At 36.3% G+C, this 19,905-nt stretch overlaps 2 protein-coding genes across 4 annotated transcripts; one reads left to right on the top strand and one right to left on the bottom strand.

Moving 5' to 3' along the window:
- The first annotated feature begins 1,217 nt into the window (after window positions 1-1,217).
- On the top strand, window positions 1,218-14,044 carry LOC105274582 (solute carrier family 15 member 1). Of its 2 annotated transcripts, XM_011330832.3 has the most exons (11): window positions 1,218-1,346; window positions 2,310-2,484; window positions 4,672-4,712; window positions 9,645-9,723; window positions 9,977-10,205; window positions 10,404-10,672; window positions 10,817-10,899; window positions 11,146-11,562; window positions 11,685-11,913; window positions 12,030-12,640; window positions 12,791-14,044. In XM_011330832.3, the coding sequence occupies exons 2-11, from the start codon at window positions 2,427-2,429 to the stop codon at window positions 12,965-12,967; spliced, it is 2,193 nt and encodes a 730-aa protein (XP_011329134.2). In that variant the 5' UTR covers window positions 1,218-1,346; window positions 2,310-2,426; the 3' UTR covers window positions 12,968-14,044. The 2 variants fall into 2 exon arrangements, with proteins under 2 accessions (XP_011329134.2, XP_011329135.2); XM_011330833.3 differs by lacking the exons at window positions 1,218-1,346; window positions 2,310-2,484; window positions 4,672-4,712 and adding an exon at window positions 4,753-7,409.
- A 215-nt stretch (window positions 14,045-14,259) lies between these two features.
- On the bottom strand, window positions 14,260-19,905 carry LOC105274584. 2 transcript variants are annotated; one of them, XM_011330834.2, is made up of 5 exons: window positions 19,531-19,905; window positions 18,904-19,008; window positions 18,245-18,574; window positions 16,013-18,088; window positions 14,260-15,886 (listed from the first exon to the last, which is right to left on the bottom strand). In XM_011330834.2, exons 1-5 carry the CDS (start codon window positions 19,660-19,662, stop codon window positions 15,845-15,847), a joined length of 2,685 nt encoding a protein of 894 aa, XP_011329136.1. In that variant the 5' UTR covers window positions 19,663-19,905; the 3' UTR covers window positions 14,260-15,844. The 2 variants fall into 2 exon arrangements, with proteins under 2 accessions (XP_011329136.1, XP_011329137.1); XM_011330835.2 differs by having other exon boundaries at window positions 16,132-18,088.

Raw genomic sequence — 19,905 nt, 5'->3', positions numbered from 1 at the left:
CGTGCGATTCTGACGATCGTCAGGTGCGGACTAAATCGCGAGGGAAACCACCGAGGGGGCGCCCATTCGGGATCTCTAATTCGCGAATTCTTTTCACGAATTTCTTCTTTTTTTTAAACATGTATTTCTTAAACTTCGCCCGTATTTACGGACACATCAATCTCAGTGTACCTTAAAAATTTAAATTTTATGGACGTTGTGTGTAGCAAGGATACCAACGGAGAAAAATTCGAATTAATTATTACTATTAATTTATTAATTTATTATATAAATAATTTAATTAAGTAATTAATTACTTTTTATATATAATTTTTTAAATTAAACATAATAACCGTTTGCAATTAAATGCAAAGAGCAAGGAAACTTTCAGAATGTTTATATTAATTTCGAAATAAAGTTTTAATTTCTCCTCTAATTATTTCTAAATTTCTTCTTGTCGAAAAAAGCACGATTTTCATACGCATTGAGGTAGGAGAATGCACTGAAAATCAGATTTGAAGTAAATTGCTATTAGACCGCAGAATTGTCTCCGCGACTGCACGAGTTCATAGACGTTAGGCACGAAAGACAGCACTGAGAGAAACCCCTCGCCTCTTCCGTTGGAACAGAGGTCTCAGACTTGCTACTGCTGAACGACGATTGTACCGTTACATTCGCGAGTCCCGTCCGTCCCGTTCTCGCGCTAATCGGCCCGCTGCTTCCGAAACGCACGGTCGAAATTAAACCGCCCGCTCCGCCATTATCAGCGATCGAGAAACATTACCTTAATAATTTCATTATAAAGTACATTTTTAATAGTATTTCTTTAGATTCTTATTTATAATATATTGCATATATACTTGGGTCTCGTTTTACGATATTTTTTACAGGATTCACAGTTACACGGTTCTTTTAACACGTTTTATTCATAGTTACACGATTTTTTTAACACGTTTCATTTACATTTATACGTTTATTTTATTTACTTTTACACAGTTCGCAGAAAATGTTACGAAAAAAAATAAATGACAGAAGATTCACAAAAATTCTTCAATTGGAAGTTTTAAATATATGTAGTTAATCTTGACATCGTTCAAGAAATAATGTTTTGTTAGAGAATAGTCTTATATGCAAAGAAAAATTCGAATTACTTATTATTACTATTAATTTATTATATAAATAACTTAATATTTAATAAATAATTTAATTAAATTAAAATCAATTTCTATGTACTAAATCGAGAAGGAAACGTAACAGCCGGCCGAATTATAATCAGTTACATGTTCGAAATATAATCGTCATCAATGGGACACTTGGCGGGCTAACGGCAACAGTCTCAGGCACAGACACATCCCTTCAAAAGTCAAGTACGTTGACGAATACTTCGTTTGGACATGGACATTAACTTTGCGTGATATCCTTGATAATGAATTCGATATCCGGTTTGCGCGCGATCGAGACACTCTGATTAGCGCACAACTTAATCCGCCGCATCCTGGTTTTTTTTTGCTTTTCAGGTTCAAAAAACAGTTTCACGAACTGGTTTTTAATCAATCTTGTGGATTTTTTAATCAACGACTTTCAATGTTCGTAGCGGATAATTAAGATAATCCCGCAGATGTTTTATTCTATCCAGCGAACATAGTTATGTAAATATATTGTCACAATAAATTGGAATGTAACAGATAATATTATAACAAAAATATTACAACTAACATAAACGTTACTTGTAATATTAAAGTAAAATTAAATAAAATAATATTACATGTTACTTCCATGTTGTAAATTGCTATAATGTTTGATGCGTACGTTCTTGTTCTATTCTTCTATAAATTCTCTATCCATCGGTCAATCGGGCTTTGTGGAAAATTGCAAATACATATTATCACGGGATAGACTTCTCTTCTCTTTAACGTGTGCACATTGCTGTACGTGGAATGTTACATTCTTTGCCTGAAAAATACAATTTTTAGATTGTTACACAGCTCTCGCAATGTAAACACAGAATCTCGACAGATAGGATGAATTAAAGAACATATATTTGTTAACGAGATGAATAATCCTGAGACGAATCTCTACCGGGTCTCTTTGACAATAAACGAATGATTTTCTTTACTCTCTTACGCGCAAAAGATCGCTGAGAATTGTAACGTAATAACCAAGTAATTCCTGATTGCAAATGAAAAGAATTGCTCAGTGATTCAAGATCGTCGAGAAAAACGCAATTTGTCGATGTTCTTTGGTGTGATTGTAGTACGGGATTTCGAGATTTTTTTAGCAGTATCGAGTGCGATAAACTGGCGTCTTTGTAATTGATTGTTCGCCTGCAGGTTTTAAAAGATAAGATGAGAAGAGATAGTCTGCAGTCAGTATCGCAATGGAAAAGACAAATCAGTGTCCGAGTCATCGTCGCGGGAACAGGCTGAACGGAAGGAACCACGGTGAAAATGGACAGCACGGACGTGGTCAAGAGGAAGAATTCCCGGAATGAGAATGAGATCCAAGGTATCGAATCACTTTAAACAAAATTCTTTTACTTCTCGTGTCTCGTGTGCGTGAGAAAGAACTCTACGCGTTTTTCAACAGATTAAAAGGTGAACCAATTCAGGTTGGTCATTTTTTTCCTTTACGTTTTCCTCTATCGCATCGGTTATTTTACAGAATTTTACTTTTTCGCATACCTGTTGCATCCGATCAATTGATTGCGTGATTCAAACTGGAACGAGAACGCGCTTTCGTCCAATAAATTCCCGTTGATCACATTACAGTCCGATAATCGGAAATTTTTCAATTTGTTGTTTAACGGGGTTTTAATATAATTCCAATATGTTTCGCATTGGTAATCTCAATGGCGAATTAAATTGTAAGTTCAATTATAGTAATTAACAAAGTTTCAAGATAATACAATCTTCATATCATAATTTAATAATGTTGTTAGGAAACTAGTTCTTAATTAAGGAATTAATTACCGATAAAAAGTATTTCTGTAGATGTAGATTTTATTATTATGTATTACGTAAATAGAACTAAAACAATCTGATCTCATTGTACAAATCTCATCAAGATATATGAAAATATTTATATTATTTTATATTTATTACTGATAAAAATTGATGAGAATAAGATGAAAAACTTACACAAATATTAATTAAAACATATCTATATATGTATGTGCGTCGTATAGTATATCATTTTATCTAAAAAATATTTACAAAAACAGATGGTTAAACGGTTTGACAAATATTTACGAAGGTAATTCCTTATCTATCGTGAATAAAAAGCTAGCTTGTCATTCGTTCAAGTAAATGGGGTTCAAGTATTAAATAAAAAACCTAACGATGAAACTAATTGAAGAAATTATGAAAGTACAACTCTTAATAGAATATATCATAATAGAATAGTTTTTATTATTTATATGAGTAGACAAACATAAATCATTAAATAAATTATTTCAGTTATAGAAACTATTTGGAAAATATATAATTTCATTAATTCTACATTTCTTTAATTCTATAAAGCAAAAATTAAATATTTGAACAAATCAAAGTGCACAAGTTATAATTTTATTGTAACACTTATTTAACTCAAGAAAAATCTTTATAGATTAGCGCGGTAAACAATTTTCTTATCTCACCGAAGAATGTCAAGTATTGCATCTACCGATACGGTGGTAGTAATTGGGAAGTACTGCGATAATAACATCCTTTTATATTCTAAAACAATGTCATTTATCTTAAATTTATCTGGATTGCTGTACTAAATGTAGGAAGTCTGATAAAAATCATTGAGTACGCTGCCACGAGCGAAATTCTTAAAATTATTGTTTTCCTATATTATTCCGCGCAGGATTTCACTAAATTCCACGATTGTAGAAACTGCAATCGCGATCATCGCCGTCCAGCAAATGGTGACGTTTAATATTTGGCAGTGCAACTATCGCGTTGATTTGCCCAATGATTCTTTGATCAGCTTGATTGGACCATGACCTAATTTAAAACAGCCGAATTGCGATCACAATTATGAATATTAATGATTCGATCTGACCTAAACGACTTGCTTTCACTATCTCTCGTTATTATATATTTATCTTTATAGTATCTGTTTGTGGACATCTTCGTGGATAATAAGAGATATTAACTATATTTGGTTTTTATAAGAAATGTGTATAATACTATTCTAATATTATGATGCTTTTAATGGGTTAAAACAAGCTGTCGAACATTAAACATATGAAAATATAGCAGCGACTATATTGCATGTAATTTATGAGCAATAAATGTTAAGTAGTTATCGTGGCTACCTAGGTTTACTTAGATTATATGGAAACACATGCAAATTTATTTTATCTTTCGCATGGTATTATCGTATCATAACGACACGGATGGAGCATGCGATACATCATAAATTGATACGCGGACATGCAACTAATGAAATGAAGAAAACATACAAATTTATAACAAATTACATTATACTTACACAACTGTTGATTGAAAAAATATTATAATCAATTTTTCAATAAAAATATAAAGTATTTGATAATAATAATCGCTTCTTCGATTGTTAATCCTTAAGACACCTTACTGGTGAAAGTGATTCTGAGCATTATTACATACGACCTTGTCAGTTTCGGTTTTCTTCTGGCAACCTGTCTCAATTGCTTAATGACGTAAAAGCTTGTGTTTTATGTTTCAGATCATCCGGATAACCAGAACGATGTCGAAACACAAGAAGAGGTGAGATCCCACTTAATATCCAAAATAAAATCGTAAACATTCGCGATAAATTTGTCAATGTATCTTTGTTAATATATTGTCAATATATGTAATCTACAATTTTTACACAGGTAGATTTAAGGTAGATAACGTTTTGATTTAAGATAAATAGCAGGGACGTCAGCGATGACTCGCGTTTTGTAATCGTAATCAGATAATTTTACTTGTTCATGATCCGAGGCAGGATTCTCTATGAAAATCAGTTTTGACGTTACTTTCGCTCAGCCGCGACGTCACCTCGAGGTCGGGGAATTATTATGGTGCATTGGTGCGCATTGTGTGCGCATTGCGTAATTTGTCGGTGATAACGGCACGATAATGCGCAGCTTTGTGAACACTTTTGCTGATACGATTCAGAGAACAACAAAAGAAAGGAAGATGTGGAAATGTTGGTGATTTTTTTATTTATTTAAATATAAATTCAAAAATTAGTTTAATTTTAGTTTTTTTTCTTTCAAAAAGTCTTAATTTAGTTTTTAAAATTTTTTAATAACTACAAGAATAATTTTTTGCCGGCAATCGCGCGCTTATTGATTCGTTGCGAAATCATGTCCGAATAAATGTCCAACATCGCATTCACATACGTTCATGTACCAGCGATTGGGCGCACTTTTATTTTCCCGCGTCATCTTTCGCCGTTTTATGAGAGATTCTGCAGCGTATACGTAACATTCCAGTTTAATACCAGACGCGCACGAAGAAAAGCTACATATAACGCGCCCAGCAGCGCACGTTGCGCAACTTTCAACGGAGTTTATAATGAATTTCTGTTTGTTCTTTCATTGGCAAAGATTCTGAAAAGGATTCTCAGTAAAGTACGATAAAGGCTCTTTTTTTTGGACGAAGTCCAAGTTAATTGGTACCTCTTATACTTTCAGATCGAGATGAGTCTACAATAAATTGACGTTGATTTCTATAGAACCGTATCTGGCTCGATTTTTATCTTTCGCTACAAACAAAAGATATCACCATAATAATTCAATTGCAACGTACAATATTATCGTAATCAAGCGATTACGATAATATTGTACGTTGGAACAGATAACACGCGGATAAAACACTTTGCTATACGTATTACGTGATACGTCATCACTGGGAACAAAACCTAACAATTGAATTGGCGGATGCCTTGGCTTCCTTAATTACACTTAACGCGTATTGATAGTCGCGCTAGAAAGAAACGCGGCTCCTCTCTATTACGGAAACGTGTAATTCGCATTGTTACATACGAGGCCAGCGACATAAGCAAGACGACCGTCTTACAATTAGTGCTTAGTCTTATTCTTAGTGCTGCGATGTTTACCTTGTGACAAAAACGACGCATTACATTTATTTTTAATTAGTAAATATTGTACTTATTAATATCAAAGAAGTAGAAAATCAACTTCATCGTCGAGATATTGTCATTATTTATACTATTAATAGATACTATTAATCATGATGTCATTGTGATTCATCATATGATATTCGTATTAGGCTATTCTCTTGTTCCGTTTAATTCGATTTAAATGGAAACGCACGCCCGACGATACATCTCGTGCTTGTAAAGCTTCAAGCTATTATATATCTCGATGTCAACGACGATATAAGTCAAGAATTACATTGCATCACATCAGCGTAGTTTAGATAATTCCTTTAAAGCCCGGTTACACCACGTCGCTTAACTTTCGTCTCTTTCTAAGGAGCACATTAAAAAGAGATGAGTGAGTTAAGCCACGGTTGTTAAAGTTAAGCGATGTTGGTGTAGAAGTAATACCGGGTTTAAGTAATATCTCTTAATTGCACCTCTTAGAATCTACAAATCAACATGATGCTTTCCATCTACCTTATTTCGAAGGCCGTGAGTTTGATGCTGTTTGATCGCACCTAATCGCGTTGCGACATCCCAACGCAAATTATGCGCGAGAGAGATGCCACGCGAGATACCTGGACTGATCATCCAATGATCACGATCGACGGGTCGCACGTGACCCTGTGCGGCTACTTTCACGTTGTTCCGAATGCTACGTGCGCTCGTACGTCACGTGTCACCGATGTAACTTGTAAAGTGGGTTCTACAAAGAGAGTTTAACGCATAAAATTTAATCTTTAAGCTGTAAACTTTAAGTAAGAAATCGACCAATCACAGTCGAACGTGAAAAAAAAATCGATTGTGATTGATCGATTTCTTACGGTTTAAAGCTTAAAGCTTAAGTTTTATACCTTAAGTTCTCATTGTAGAACCTGCTCAACGTCGCCTCTCACTACGTACATACATACATACATGCGTGTGCGCTTGTAGCTAACTTCGGTGTGCACGTACCGCGTGTATGTACCATAAACCATTGCCTGCTTGACGATTCTGACAGTGTACCGGACTCGCTAGCCGCTAGCCGCTGTCAGTATCGATGTACGAGCGCGCGCGAGCGGAGCCGTCGAAACGGACAACGGCACGGACGACGACGACGAATAATCGATCGTCGTCCTTCCTCGATCTCGTCGTCGGCAAGAGTTGTACGCGTGAACACGCATCGGGCGAAGCGCCCACCTGAATGAAACGATCGCGAAACGGTCAGTCCACGTGGTGGTGATCGATTCTGTCCGATATTACGCTAGCTTGCTCGATCGCGATCCTACAACGCGTCCGCGATGACCGTCAATAATGCGCGCGTACGGCAGGTAAAAACTTTGTATTGTTACGTTTCTCGCATGATTTCGTATTTATTAGTCGCTCAAATTCGTAACTCGATTATGCCTTCTCTTAAGAAACTCTAAATTAGAGAGTAGAAGCCAGTTTTTTTTTATTGTTGTACATACACAAAATTCTATATAACTGTGTTGCAAGAACATCTCAGACAATTTGAGATAAAATCAGGGAAATTTCATAAAATTGGTCATAATCAAGGAAATAACGCGGAATTAATTATTATAAAAATCTATTATTAAAAATGTCTGCATTTAAGAAATACAGCATATTTTGTCTTGTGTATTTAAAGTGTGCCTTATGGTTTTATATAAGCCCCTAAAAGCCTTTAAAAGTGCCTTAAAAACCATCTGATTGATTGAGAAACCACATTGAAGCTTTTGTTTGTAAGCGCGTTTGAACATTGGCCATAGTGTTGTAGTGTATGTTGTAATATAAATGACTCCAAAGGATAAAATGATTTTTGAGTTGAATGCTGGTTCACTGGCTCGTTTCCATTCACCTCAGCATGCTTGACTAATTCTCTTGATCGCGGTCGACCACTATACTTTCTCTGATAAATCTCCTGACGAAATCTTTCTTTAAGTTTTCCAGTTCATAAATTATTATACAACAATTAAAGGTGTTACGACAAATTGATCTGTATCTCTGATCATAATCATTATATTATCACTTGTATATTCAATAATTCTATAATGCGAACATGACATTAAAATTCTAATAAATTTGAAGTTAAAGTAAGTTAGAAGAATGCAGCCAGTGTTATCGAAGCTGCATAATATTATACGGTTTGCAAATGATAAGAGAAGAAACTTTACATATTAAAGATACCAAAAAAAGACTTGAACTTGACGGTAAAAGGATTATTTTGATAATTATTATAAGAAATTGACATGTATTCATTTTCTTGGAAAATAATTCTAGCATTTGTTACTAGTGATATTTATAATAAATATTCTGTTGTTTCGTAAAATGACATTTAAATAGCATCTGTTGAAATGAAGCCTCGACAACGCGATAATAAATTGACCATTCGAAATAAATATAATTTTCACGGGAGTCTTAAAACGATAATAATATTGTCGCCTTGGCTTTGCAAGAATTGGCATGCTGTAAAATTACTTCGTGCTTTAAAATCTGGCCTCGAGTAAATTTTAGATTGCAGCTGAACATTGTATTGGATGGCAGATTAACTGATAGCATATCGTAACGCAATTTGCATACTTTTACAATACTCTTCGTATCCACACATGTTTAAGCAATACGGTTACACGGTCCGGTAGAAAACAATGTTCCGACATTGGCTAAATTGCTAGGAAGGCTATAACTGAAAATGGACTGTTAAACATTCTTATTAACGTTTCTTCTTAATGTTTTCTCTTCACGCATCTAAGCTCCTTCCTTGGAATAGAAACACGCTTTCAACTGCTCTGTCAAGGCTCTCTGTAGTATATCTGCACACAACCTTGCTTCTAAAAATCTAGTTTATTGTGAAAGTGGTTGCACTTATAAATTCCTGCTTACAGAATCGCGAGAACTCATTTTAGCAATTTTTTCCGTATCGTGTGGATTTCTAGCTCTCCGTTACATTACGACGTTAATCATACTCTTATTGCTTTGTTCACATTGTATGATTATAAATTCCATCATTTCTCGCAGATGGCAAACGTCGGCGAGACAAAGAAGCAAATGCATCGGGGAAACACAGACCTTATCTTACGTAGAGTGTTTTGTAGCGATATGTTCATTTAGTTATATCGTCTCTCTTAAGTTTCTTCAGCCTCAATCATTAAACTGAAGACGCGTGACACAAATGATAGTCCGGTTGGCACAACCTTCGCATTTTATGTTGGAAAATGCTAGAAAAGCGTTACTGCCGTAACGATACTATTGATTAGGTCAATGTGATCATGCTAGACTCTCTTCATTGGAAAGCAAATCGACAAACTAAAACGAATTTATTTTAGCAAAGTTAATCTTATTATTTTATTATATTTTTTTATATTTTATAATCAATTAAAATAGATTTTAAGTTAATAATTACTAATCAAAGATTTCAATTTTTGTTTTATAAAGTTAACTACTAAACTTGGATTTACTTTTTATTCAAAATTTAATGTATTATTGTTTATTTGACACATAATATTTTAGCACATTAGTTTTTGTATTTTATTGCAAATATTTATACTTTCATTCTAAAACTTTTTCAGAAAATAAAATATCCTAAATCGGTGTTTTTCATCGTCAGCAATGAATTCTGCGAAAGATTCTCTTTCTATGGAATGCGCAGTAAGTATAATATAAATCGTTAATGTCAGTTTATATAATTGTTAACATCAATTCACTCTTTTAAACTGTGCGATCTATATAATTTAAGAATAGCGCTGCGACAATTAGAACAATTGCCCTTTCAATTATAACTCTGGTGAAGATTTTCTATTGAAAGCAGAATAAGCTTTCCATACTTTATTCACCAAAAATTTAATTGATAAATTAATCATTACAAAAACTCCAAGAAACACTAGATATAATTATTTTTCAGCCGTCCTGACGCTGTACCTGATTGATATGCTTAACTATGAGGCGGACACAGCCAAGATCATCTACCACGTGTTCACGTGCCTCGTCTACTTCTTCCCGCTGTTTGGTGCGATCTTGTCTGATTCGTGGCTCGGGAAATTTCGCACCATCTTTTACGTCAGCATCGTTTACGCGATTGGTCAATTAGTTTTATCTTTGAGCGCGCTACCTCCGCTCAAAATGCCTGCAAAGTATGAAATATTGTAAATAATAATAATATCAAAGCAATAAAAGTTAGGGCGCAGTATAAAAATACTAAGATAACATAGATATTTAAATATAGGTATTTGGAGTAGAATTAAAATTAAATACCAAGTGCTGTTAATATTAATGACTTCCTAATTGCCACTAATATCGTGATAAAATAATTTTGGTCTTGAATTTTCCAGAGAATTTTCCTTGCTAGGTTTATTTCTGATAGCGGTTGGTACAGGCGGGATAAAACCTTGCGTGTCAGCTTTCGGAGGCGACCAGTTCGTCTTGCCTCAACAGGAACGACAATTGGCAGCGTTTTTCTCCATCTTTTACTTCTCTATCAATACGGGCTCTCTAATCTCCACCGTGCTTACACCGGTGATACGCGACACGCAGTGCTACGGTACCGATTGCTTCTTCGTGGCATTCCTGGTGCCGGCCATTCTAATGATCGTATCGATCGGTAATGATGAGATAAATAATTAAATACAATTAATAAAATAAATAAGATAAATATTAAAAAAAGACAAATGTTAGAAAATGGAATCATTGGAAATACACACAAGCAAGCAAGTGCAATCTTATTGACGAGAATTTCTATTTTCAGTGATATTCGTCATAGGAAAACCAATGTATAAAATAGTGAAACCTACAGGCAACATTGTCGTCACGGTTACCAAGTGCGTTTGCGTAAGTTCTTGCATTATTAAAGTCTCGAATATTTTTAAGCGCCTTGAACATAAAAAGGGTAAAGCAATTTATAGTTCTATCTCGCGTTCATAAACTTTGAAACCAACAAATCTCAATCATACAATTTCTGCGATTTATACATCTTCGAATTCGCGATGCTTTTAATCTCAATTCTGAATAAAATATTTTTAGAATTATATTTCCATACTTTACTTACTGTCTTATATCTTGTTTCAAAAAACCTAGCATGCAATTGGCAATAAAATAAGAGGAAAAGGAGGGAAACGCGAACATTGGCTTGATCGTGCCGATGACGTGTACGACACTAAACTGATTGAAGACATCAAGGCTACGCTACGTGTGCTGCTACTTTTTGTACCACTGCCAGTGTTTTGGGCGCTCTATGACCAACAGGGTTCACAATGGACACTTCAAGCAACGCGGATGAATGGCGAAGTTGGCAGTCTCGTGATACTACCTGATCAGCTACAAGCTGTGAATCCGCTGCTAATTATGATCTTCATACCTATTTTCGAGACATGTATCTATCCAGCTTTCGCTAAAATAAATCTGATCAACACGCCCTTGAAAAAGCTCGTTGTTGGTGGACTCTTGGCCAGTCTAGCCTTCGTCTCGGCCGGCATCGTCGATTTGGAGCTCGAGGTACTAAAACGATTCATTTTTTTCAATGTCATCTGGCCAATCTGGCAATATATAATATACAACATTTTGCTCACTGGACACAACAGTCCTGACACTTAATTTCTTTTAATATTTAATTTCAGAAAACATATCCGGAATTACCAACTAAAGGATCTGTTCAACTCCGGATTTTCAATACAATGAATTGTTCCATAGATCTAGAAATGGAAGGATACGGAGCAGTCAACGTAGAACCGCTAAGTATGTGGTCGAATTTAGATATAAAGGCGAATGGATCGATTAGGCTGCCTTACGAAGCGACTTACACAAATTGTATCTTCAATGGCTACAAATTTCCAGCTAGTGCATCAGGTAAAACTCATAAATTTCACAAATAACTAAGAAACGTCAAAGTGTTTGATATACTTAACAAATTAACAAGAATATACTTAACTTAAATAACGAAAAAAAATACTGTACTTTATCAGGTAATATAACGGCCGTGGAAGCTACCGCGACGTCTTGGGTCATAACGCCTTTAGGGTTGTCGCACTACTATAATGATACGGTGAACAAACCGGAGAAAGGCAAACCGATGGTTCGCAGTCTTATGTATCTCGCACCTGAATTAAACAAGAATGCCACGCTAAGATTTCTTCGTGGCGAAGACGAAGTCAAAGCAATAAACATCACTAGCTTGACCTTCTCGCCCTCCCCCCTGATAGAACTCGAGAAGCCAGACGACTACAACATTTATCTGGACAAAGAGTTGCTACAGAAGAATGTACCTCTTAAACTTGGCGGAGTGTACAGCATAGTGGGTTCCTACGTGTACTTAGAGAAAGGCGATCCGAGTAGGCCGATTAGTAACACGGTAACAGTAACACCACCCAACACGTTGCACATGGCCTGGATGCTGCCACAGTACATCATCATCACGATGGCCGAGGTGATGTTCTCGATAACGGGTCTACAGTTCGCCTTCACCCAAGCGCCAGAGAGCATGAAGTCTCTGCTAACGGCTGGTTGGTTGCTCAGTGTGGCCTTCGGTAATCTCATTGTCGTACTCGTGACGGAAATCAAGTTCTTCGAGCGACAGGTAAGCAGACAAGTCTGATTCACGTGCGTCTAATGGCATAGTTAATAATTGCTTCAACTTCAGCCTGATTAATCAAAGAATGTCAAGTTGAAGTATATGAATAGGTTGAAATATTTTCGAATACTCTGATATTTATTATTCATTCCACAGGTATTCGAAATTTTCCTCTACGCTGGATTGATGGCCGTAGTTATAGCAATATTTGCCGTGATGACTCTATTCTACAAATACGTGGAAATGCCGGAAGAAGAAGACAGTGACAAGCCTATACCTTTAGAGGAGAAAAATGGAAAGGTCAATTCAGCCTTCAAAGAGGATGAAAAGTGACAGTGAGAGAAGAGAGGAGAGAAGAAAGCAAGATGATGTGTCCCCTTGTTCAAATAAGGGCACGTCATAAAGACTTCGTCATGAAAAATATTATTACTCGTGCACTCGAACATCAGCTCGATTCTATCGAGCATCTCGTTAACTTCGAATGTGACGAGATAAAAGAAATTTTCTCTTAAAGCACAAACTCATCTTTCTCCTTTGAGATTTTGTAAAAATTTATGATAGGCCAAAGGTATAATATTCTACTGTATAGCAAAGCGTGTATGTGTTTGTGCGCAAATTGACATCTTAATTGTCAACAAAATGGGAGTCTGCAGAATGAGAAACAGAAAGAAAAAAATATGATATACTATATATATCATTTAAAAATATTTAAAATTTTATAGGAATTGTATATATAACTTTTAACAATTTTTATATCCTTACAGATGAGGTCTGTTTATACTTATCTGTACCATATTCGTATTGTATCCACACTAAATTCTATTTATTAAAATAAAATAGAAATATTTTCAACTTTCATTGTTTGTATCTGTATAAGCAATGTCCATAATAGTATCGTTAATATCATTCGCAACAAAACTTTTTAAAATTGTATATACGTGCGAATGTTTTATGAACGATGAAATGATTTGTGTTGTGTTACACAAATGTTGAAAGTAGAATATTTAAAGATAAATAATTGACAAATTAAATAAATGATATGTTTATAAAATTGTATAAAGCAAGAAATTTAATTAGTGAACTGAAAAATGTTTAAGTGACGAAGTAAATGCTAAAACATTGTCTGGAGGTAAAACGATAATTACTAACCGTTAAAATAATCGTCATATGTATAATTAATCTTTCCATTTCCAAGTTAATAGTTACACAAAGTTTTTATACATCTTATTTGACAAAGAAGTGATTTAAAAACATTCTGATATTTTGAAAATTAGACAGAAATATGTAAATAAGTAAATAAAATACAAAAATACTGTAAATAATATGTAAATAAATAAATAATGTACATATGTAGTCGGGAAACGCTATATAGCTGCAGTGAAATAAAAGAGTTAAGGATTTTTATTCCAAGTTAATCGATTTGAATTGAAAACTTGATGAAAAACTGTATAAAATGTTTGTTCGCGCTTGAAAAAGAAAAAAATAACAAAATCACACCATTATTATTTAAATTGTGCAAAATGGATTAGAAGATTAACATACATATATATATACATGAAATCAATATATAAAAATACATTTAGATTGTATAGTCAAGATTGTGTAATTGGGTATGTTCAAATAAGTCGTTTATGTCTAACATTTATTTCTATAAATCCAGCTAAATTACCACAAGCTCTAGCACAATATAACAATATACGTGCTGTGCAATAGTATCTCGAGAGTGCAGTAAGTCGAATAAGTACCCGGTATCGTTCTTACCGCCGAAGACCCGTTAAGTCCTCTCGATCAAGAAGGTTGCCAACGAGCAACTTTCTTGCACCGATATGTAAAACGGTGCGCTTAGCAGACTTTTAATCACAACCCTACTTAGGCGCGCTCGCAAAATTGTCTGCGTAAACCAACGGCATCCAGCTTCGAGTAATAAGTATTTCTTCGCGGTAACTGCATGAAGAACACAGCCGTAACAAGCGCAATTGACGCCCATCTATAGTAAACCTGCTTCTAATCTCTAACATTAATCATAGGAAGGTTTGCAATAAAGAATCTTCCCTGATCTTCGAATATATCGCGATATGGATACATGCATATATATGCGTATATATATATCTCGAAATATCGAGATTTATTACAAGATATATCGAGATATTCGCGAAAGATTTAAAGTTTTAAAGAAATGTCTCGTCTGATATCTCTTAGAGAAGTAATTGAATCAAAGAATTTCTGATTATTTCTGATCCCTTGATTTTAGCCCATAAATTTGGCATGCATCGCAATCTATATGCCGTCGCTACGTCATTTCTGTTTCTTTCTGCGCCTCCGTCTCCGTCTCTCTCTCTTCATTTTTTTCTATTTGATATAACGAAATTCCGGCTTATATCTAAACAGCTAAATTCAATTTTCGATACTTTGTGATATAACGGAAACCATTAGAGATATATAATTCCATGCTTATGAGTATTATCATAATATCTTCTAGTTTCACACGATAGATAGAATATGGTACGCAACAAACACCTTAGTTCGTTGTCAAAATAATTTCGTAATTGTATCTATCGCGTGCGATTAACATATTCACTGCCACGCGTAATTTAGCCGACTTTCCGTTTATGCCAATTGGATTTTTAAGATTCATCGTTAAGATTTATCAAGATTAATATGTCCAAAGATAAAAATAATGTACATAATTATACATGTGTCTTAAAACATTTATTGCATGTTCGTCTGTCACGGCGGTGAATGTGTTGAGTAACTAAAAAAAACTTACATTACAGATGACTTAGGTATATACAGGATGTCTCAGAGTTCTCACCATCCCTTTCACACTTATTGCGCTATTGAGTCAGTCTTCAGATTAACACTTCATCTGTCAACAATGAGACATCCTGATATCTGACGTCTCTCGTAACCGTCTTTAGTCAATTAACACTTATAGGCGTACGAAATTCGATTTTATTCCCTGCGTGAAACTACGAAAGTCCGATTGTAAATTCGGACGTACATTCAAATTTCAGCGTGCTTAAGCTAAAATAATTTCGCGCTCGGGAATTCGACGTCCCGATCCAATATAGGATGTTTACCCGTAATCTGACGGACCTGCATTTTGCAAAGAAATCTTATGCATATGATATATATGTATGTATATATATATCAATTATAAATGAAAGAGTACAATTATTAATTCATTGAAACGAGTTGCTCGACGGCTCTCTATTGTCGTACCTTGTGTTCTCTGCGCTCAGCATTCTCCCTCTGGAACAAATAATCGTTTTTGTTTTTCAAGATAATTTCATTTACACAGGCAATGCGTTAAATGTCAACTTTATTAATCAAGAATGTAACTCTTAATATCATTAGTAATATCATATGATATCATACCGCGTGTGTTCGCACTCTGTCAAAAAACTCGCATGCAGTGACGTAAGCAAACGTGCCGACGTGCGCAGCGGTCGCAGCCGCGGTGACCAGCGTTTGCGGAAGGCTTTGAACAGGCTCACCAGCGTCGAGAGCGTCAGGTTCGACGATACATCTTCCCTGCAACCGTCCGTTGAACATTGGTTTATCAGAAAATCCGTTCGCCCGACAGAACTGTTGCGAAGCAGCTGCAGAAGCGTCCGGCGTGGGGGACGAATCGCCATTTACATCACAGTAATACTTCTCCTTCAATTTCTTCATCCACTCATCTTCTAACTCGTTTCTCGAACTCGCCACTGTCGGGTCTGTTTCAATTCTTGCTGTCGCCGTCTCAGTCATTTCTTGCACGTTCTTTGACACAGTCGGCACCTGCTGCTCACCACATCTCCCGTTGTCGCAGGCGTCCACGTAGACCTCGGCCATGTCAATCGCGTCGGTTATGTCAGTTGTGACCGATGTGGTGTGCGAATGGAAGCTCTGCGTGAAATCGATCAAGTCTATCTGCGACTGGCAACTACGCTGCGACTGCGGCATCCTGCACTGACTCACGGGCATGTAGCTCGGGTGCGAGTTTTTCACATCGCCGTATGAGCTGCTCGTCGTGCCATCGTGCAGTAATTCTGAGCACTGAGCGTCCACTACCGGCGCGGCTTTCGTCGCACGATGGGAAATATCTTTCTTACAGTAGTACTGACGGATTTTACCTTTGGTGTTCAGCATGTACACAAGCCTCGGATCCGGATTCTCAAACTGCTGCTCGATTTTTTCCTTCGATTCGAGTTTTTCCATTGACTCGGGCTTCTCCTCTGGTTCAGGTCTCTCTTCGGTTTCCTTGTTCAGCAAGAGGTCCTCGTTCATGCATGTAGAAGTCGGTGAGGGTAGCTCCGACAGCAGCTCAAAACTGGGCGAGTCCCGACTGCTATCATGCTGTTGTTGATGCTGCTGCTGCTCGGTGAGGGATTCCTCAGGGTGCGTTTCATTCATGTCTTTAGACGTAGACACCTGGATGATCTCGAAGGCATCATCATCCACTTCTGATGAATCGTACACACTGCTGTCAATGTGTAGGTCGTTGTAACTCCAGATGTTCTTGTTGCGGCGATCCTCGTCCAACATTTGGTGACCGGTAACGGAGCAGCTCATACGGAGCTCATTCTCGAGCAGTTTCAGCGCCTCCAAGTGAAGTCGTTCGTCGTATGGTGCTTGATTCGCTTGTAAAGGCGGTGAAGCAAATTCGGTTTTTCTGCTGCACAGCTGTTGTCCTTTACAGGTATCAGTGTCCATATTTTTAGTGGTCAGTTGATGAAAATTCCTCTTTTTCTTCTTCTTCTCCTTCACGTTCGCGTTTGCAAAGTCGCAAATTGCATCCTGAAGAAGGTCTATTCTCTCCTGCAGCGATCGTGAGCTCCGCGCGCTGTTTACGTTCTGTGACTCATCCATACGCTTGGTTCGAGCATCGTCGCTCAATTGCTCCGCATCCCGACATCTCATCTTCTCCTGACTCTTCTCGTTCAAGTCCCGCGACTCAAAGGAGTAGCGGGAAAATCGCTTCGGGAAAGGAAGATGCGACCGGTCTTCGTAATAAATGAATCTCTTAAATGGGGCGTGCACAGGACGGTCTCGGGAAGTTTTGTTTGGCACTTCCGTCATCTCTTTTACCGTTTCGTGTCTAACTATCGATCGCACATCTTTCTTCACTCGCAGATCCTCCGGTGCATCTTGTGGCTCATCCACGCACTCAATCGAATCATCACTCTCATCACTCGACTGCTCCTCATCTTGATGCATCACCTTCCTTTCTCGCTTCATGTCGCTCAAATTGCAGTAATCAGAATATCGTCTCGGGGAAACGATTGATCGGGGTTTCGATTGATAGAGATGTGCTGGCAACTTCCTAGGTGGGAGAGGTGGAGGAAAATCATCGTTCAACGTTTCTTCTAACTTCTTAGGTGGGAGAGGTGGAGAAAAATCATCATTCAACGCTTCCATTACACAATTAATCACTCGCTGACTGATTGTAGAAATCATCTCTTCCTTCATCTGTAGAACGAAAAAAATCGATCCATCACTTTTATGCTAATCGTATTTAATTAAAAATGTTTGTGTATTAAATATTCTTTAATAATTTAATTTCCAAAAAGCTTTCAGTGGAAAAAGCAACTTTTAAGAAAATGCATACTTATGTTCCACACTCACCGAATCCATATATTTCGTGAACCATGGAGGAGGCATATCTGAATGTATTCCGCACAACGACGCATCCATTTTTGGAGCTTCCATGTCCTTCAATTCTTTCTGCTCCTCGTTTGATTTATGTCGCTTTCTATCCCATTTTTTCATTAGGTTTAGTGGTTTCCAGCGTCTCTGCCCGAGTTTAGAAGTTGACTCTAGACACGATGAACTGCTATCAATGTCCCTTTTCTGATCATCGCTAGAATCATCCACTTCCCTTAATTTGGACACACGACCGTTGTAAGGACCCACGATCAAGTGAATTGGTTTCTCTATTGTGCTATCTTTCGCGAGCTGAAATGAAAGAACATTAAGAGTTTAGAAATATCAAATGGGCTTTAAGTTCTATTTTTCCTGTAATTATTCAGCTTTGGACAATGCAAACAATAGTGACTTATGTATTTTAATTTCAAAGATAATAATAGATTTAATATAATTGCAGCAAATTCTAAGTGATTACTATTCTTAAAATCATTATTCTTAATTTCTGCATTTTTTATAACAATCTCAATAAATTAGTAATATAAAATAATTCAACAATAACTATTTCTATGTATCACATTATCACATCTATATATACTTGACAAGTTTTATTTATATTTCCATATAACATGCAACAGTACCTTAAACATTTCATGAAATTCGCCTTCTGACTCAATAGGAATAACGTCAGTGTCTTCATCGACATAAAAAATGTGCCTATCCTTTGGAATCTCAAAATATTTCCACTGTAAGAAATGAAATAGTTAAATCCAAATGTTACATAATGCATAAGGAAATAAATAAACCAATCAGAATCCTCCAGTTTTATCCCTTGGATGAAAATGGAGGATTCTGATTGATTTTTTTGCTTATGTGTTATGCGTTATGCAAAACTCTGTGTTCCGCCCTTTAAAATTGCTAAAAGTGCACAATGTGTATACAATAATTATGATTTGTTATAGTCCTCTTACACTATTACAGATATTGTGTTAAAACTGACGTAGTACGTTAATTTATTACACATCATTTTTTAAATTTAATATTTAAAAACTCTTCAGTACTAAATAGATTTTTTTCAAGCACGATATGGAAGTTTTATTCAATCATCCTTTGGTCTCGAGGCAAAACATAAATGTTACGTTTCGGCGCCATACTGACGCTGTTACGGCGCAAAAAAGAAAAAGCAGAAGACACGATTTTAGACTGCTGTTGCAAGACCTGCTGCTTACAGCTAATCGTAATATTAAATGTAAGAAGATGCAACTCACCAAATCTAGACGCAATTTCTCCAAATTGAAATTCTTCAAGCGTGGAGTATATGAGCACTCTTTGCCTGTTACGCAGCGTGCTGTTTCCTTCAGTCGACAGAAACAGTAGTCTGCTTCAACGAACGGCTTCATAATTGCATATATGTACGCTCTTGTTTTTACAGATGTAATATATTACGCAAGTAAAATGAGTCAGAAGCTCAGCTCAGAGTGGACGAAAATGTGTTTCCGCGATTAAACCACTGAATATCAATCACAAACCACTGAAACGTACTCTTCTTTATTACCCATGACAAAGCAGTATAGACGATCAGCTGCAAATGCGGACGATTGCGGAGTCTGTCAGTCCGTGTCCGTACGAAAGTTGCAAATGGC

This window comes from Ooceraea biroi, chromosome 11 (assembly GCF_003672135.1).
Source record: "Ooceraea biroi isolate clonal line C1 chromosome 11, Obir_v5.4, whole genome shotgun sequence".
Lineage (NCBI taxonomy): Eukaryota > Metazoa > Arthropoda > Insecta > Hymenoptera > Formicidae > Ooceraea > Ooceraea biroi.
Note: the sequence above shows the minus strand (reverse complement) of the source record. Positions and strands in the feature narration are given on the sequence as shown.

Excerpts from the sequence above, each read along its gene's own strand:
- LOC105274582 (XM_011330832.3), top strand. The coding sequence starts at position 2,427 with ATGGACAGCACGGACGTGGTCAAGAGGAAGAATTCCCGGAATGAGAAT. Across the intron at positions 9,724-9,976 it reads CTCTTTCTATGGAATGCGCA|CCGTCCTGACGCTGTACCTG; the intron begins GTAAGTATAATA and ends ATTATTTTTCAG. Across the intron at positions 10,673-10,816 it reads TCTAATGATCGTATCGATCG|TGATATTCGTCATAGGAAAA; the intron begins GTAATGATGAGA and ends TTCTATTTTCAG.
- LOC105274584 (XM_011330834.2), bottom strand. The coding sequence starts at position 19,662 with ATGAAGCCGTTCGTTGAAGCAGACTACTGTTTCTGTCGACTGAAGGAA. Across the intron at positions 18,575-18,903 it reads AATTTCATGAAATGTTTAAG|CTCGCGAAAGATAGCACAAT; the intron begins GTACTGTTGCAT and ends CTTTCATTTCAG. Across the intron at positions 18,089-18,244 it reads TCACGAAATATATGGATTCG|ATGAAGGAAGAGATGATTTC; the intron begins GTGAGTGTGGAA and ends TTCGTTCTACAG.